General features: G+C 52.1%; 1 protein-coding gene across 1 annotated transcript; it reads right to left on the bottom strand.

Annotated features, from left to right (window-relative positions):
* Positions 1-228: 228 nt before the first annotated feature.
* LOC136551972 (mavicyanin-like) lies at positions 229-1,348 on the bottom strand. Its single transcript, XM_066543499.1, has 2 exons — positions 1,089-1,348; positions 229-985 (listed from the first exon to the last, which is right to left on the bottom strand). The coding sequence occupies exons 1-2, from the start codon at positions 1,249-1,251 to the stop codon at positions 675-677; spliced, it is 474 nt and encodes a 157-aa protein (XP_066399596.1). The 5' UTR covers positions 1,252-1,348; the 3' UTR covers positions 229-674.
* Between the last annotated feature and the right edge of the window lie 1,870 nt (positions 1,349-3,218).

The raw sequence follows: 3,218 nt of genomic DNA, 5'->3' as shown, positions 1-3,218 counted from the left end.
ACTATCAGTGTTAGCTCGCTAACCGGCCTCTCCTCCCGTTTACTGGTCACCTCTATTTATCGGTAATGTATTGTAATTTGTAAACCATTCGACGCATACACATCAAACCCAGCCGACAAGATCGCTGGTTTACAATGTTCCTGCCCTTTGAGGACTCGATCATTTCCTCCGCTTTTCCGCCGAATCACGCTCTTACCTGACCTGACAAGACAGTGACTTGAGAGGATGTGTTTTACAGAGTTACAGAGCACTCATCGATGGAATACTAGAGAACGAAGCAATTTTATTGAGGCAAAGATATCCCAAAGAACAATCACACACGATGATATACACCCTGGTGATGAACACACAACGACAGAGGCGTCAGAAAAGGCACTCGCCACCGCAGAGTAACATGCATACATACATGAGTTGCACGACGAACAATCGCCTGAAAACGTAGCAGAAATAAATGTGGACAGTAATTTCCGTTTACACGAACCATCAACGGCCAAGAACATACAGCCCGTTCGATTCGGCTGAAACGATCGTGGATTATTACCGCTGACTGGTTTGATATGACAAATTGTTCTGACTTATAATCTACAATCATTTACGACGAAACGAACGTGCTGATAGCCGGCATGCACTGTCTCTACCCTGAGACGACTCTGACGATCGACAGCCGTGCTCCGTCAGAAGAGCGCGAGCTTGATCGCAGCGCCTGCGGCCGCAGAGGCGACGATGGAGGCCATCGCCGGGACCTGCAGGGCGCCCGCGGAAGGCGTCGTGCCAGATGGCGTGGCGGAGACGGCGACGGCTAGCTTCATGCCTTCCGCGCAGTGGCCGGGGACGTTGCAGATGAAGTAGTGCGTGCCCGGGGTCTGGAGCGTGATGACGGTGGAGCCGCTCTCGTCGTCGCTCAGCGGGTTGGTGCCGGAGCAGGTGTCGTAGCCGCTCTTGCTCACCTCCGTCACCGAGTGCGCCTTGTTGATGTAGTTGAACACTGCGCAATAATCGCGGCGTCGCCAATAATGCGTGCCCAGTTGCAGTCTCACGCTTGATGGAACGAGACGTACGTGAAGGATTGGAGCAGAGAGCTAGCTCACCTAGTTTGTCTCCGACGGCGAAGCTCTTGCTGCTGGCCCAGGTGCTGTAGTCGCCGGTGGTCGTCCAGCCCTGTGAGTCGCCGACGGTGTACGTCGTGGCCGAAGCCAGAGCCGTGGAACCGGCGATGACCAGCGCCACGAGGAGGAGCAAGGAGTTGGCCATGGTGATCTTAGTCTTAGCTTATCTAGTATGATGGGCTGGAGGTACAATGGAAGGGACGAGAGCAAGGGAGATATGCACTATTGTTGCTATGTAGGACACTAGACTGGAGGTTGGAGGGTCTATTTATCGACCACAGGGTTGCTAGCTAAAATGCTTTCTGAAGATTGAAAAGACGTCAATCGAGCATTATTTCTTCGGTGTACATTCCTACTCTCTCGACCTTTTTTTCCACCTTTAACCGATTTTATAAAAAGAAAAGAAAATGAAATGAAATGGTGCAGTGTGTGAAGAGATTGGAATTGGAATGCCTTCGGTGCGACTCAAAGCTTCTCAGAGGGGACGCGAAAGTCGTGCTTAGGCCAGCTGGTGGGGGCATCTTTGACAAGTTCTCTCTATCTGTGCAGCTGGCGATCTCGATCGCCTCCTTTTGTATGATCAGAACATGCATGTTTTCTACTAGTACTACTTTGGAACAGAAAAATTCGTGGACCATGGCCTCGAGGGCATTGAAAACAGAAAAGGGTGTGTTCATGCCTCCAACCAGCTTGTGATTTCAACAAGTGAAGCAGAGAAGGTGCTCTGAAAAACGAGGGTCGAATGATGGCCGGCGAGGGAACTGATGCCAAAGTGCTGTAGAGCAGCTAAGGCGTCGGTTAGCTTCGCGTTTCTTTACTAGTTTCACACAGGCAGGCGAAGCGGCAGCCCTGCACGGCCACACGGGACGGGAGAGCCGACGAAGCAGGAGATCGGAGTCGGAGCCGTTGGGTTGTTTCACCTAACGCATTGACCCGGTGTCAGTGTGCGTGTGTGCCCCCCAAGTCCCCAACCCCAAAGGACCGGTCTCAGTGGGAGGCGCTCATGCTCACGCCTCGCGCTCGGGTTCGTCACGGCCATGCATCTTGCTGGCAAACGTACTGATCTCACGGTGATCCTGAGGTTCTGATGAAGTCACCTGCAGGCCGTAGGCGTCGCATCGCAGAAGCACAGCCCGGCCAGCCCGCTTCGCCAATCTTGCGGGCCCGTCCAATCTCAGGATGGATAGATCTGTATGGTCGCGCGGAAAAAAATTACCTGACTACCTGAGTAGTCTGTGTATTGTCGTATTTCAATTTTACTCGTGCAACCATAAAACCATCGGTAGTGCTAGTGCTAGCAGACGCCCACGCCTGTACCATGTCCCCGCACCTACACTCCGCCCCCGCGTCAGCTAACGCGGCGTCTGCCCCTCATCTGATCCCACAGGCCATCTGTGCCCCCATTCACGCAACACCTAATCTATTTTTAAAATATACAAATATAACATTTACAATATACATCTAAAAACAGATAAAACACTTAAAACATATTTCTAAGACACTTGTAAGAAAAAACATCTTAAAAACGCTTAAAAATCATTATAAATATACGCAATATTCAGATAAAACACTTACAATTGCAACATCCAGATAAACACATTTACAACGTATATTTGAAAAACACAGATAAACATTGGGGACAGGCGCTTGCAATATACGTGTACAACCATTACAACGTACATCTACTTTTGCAACGTCCATATAAACATCTGAAATACGTGAAGCATACACCTGTAACATGTGTTTTCAGCATAATATCTTGTTGCTGCTCGAGAGAATAGAGGGCTCGTTGGCGTGCCGGAAGTAGCGGCCCGGCGGCTCCCCGGCGCGGCGGGGAGGCAACGTCCGCACGAGTGGGTGAGAGCAGCTGCACGCCGCGCAGTCCTGCAGCAGTGCATGGTGGCAGTGGCGGAACTGGGGTGGTCACCAGGGGCCGTGCCCCCCGCCGCATCCGGCCGCCAATCTCCATCCCGTTGGCCGTCGCTGCGTCGCGGCATCGCTGGAGGCTGGAGCAGGTGAGCGCCGAGCAGCCAGCAGCCGAGCGAGCATCACTGCAGTCTGCAACTGCATCAGGAGCGATCAAGTCTGCAGCCTACAGGTGCAAGAAGCAAG

Source organism: Miscanthus floridulus, chromosome 4 (genome assembly GCF_019320115.1).
Source record: "Miscanthus floridulus cultivar M001 chromosome 4, ASM1932011v1, whole genome shotgun sequence".
NCBI lineage: Eukaryota > Viridiplantae > Streptophyta > Magnoliopsida > Poales > Poaceae > Miscanthus > Miscanthus floridulus.
The sequence above is the reverse complement of the archived record's forward strand: the minus strand, read 5'-3'. Positions and strand labels throughout refer to the sequence as shown.

What these genes read in the sequence shown, in the direction of transcription:
- LOC136551972 (XM_066543499.1), bottom strand. Translation starts at nt 1,251, where the DNA reads ATGGCCAACTCCTTGCTCCTCCTCGTGGCGCTGGTCATCGCCGGTTCC. An exon ending in CGCCGTCGGAGACAAACTAG is followed by an intron (nt 986 to 1,088) that starts GTGAGCTAGCTC and finishes ATTATTGCGCAG; the next exon opens with TGTTCAACTACATCAACAAG.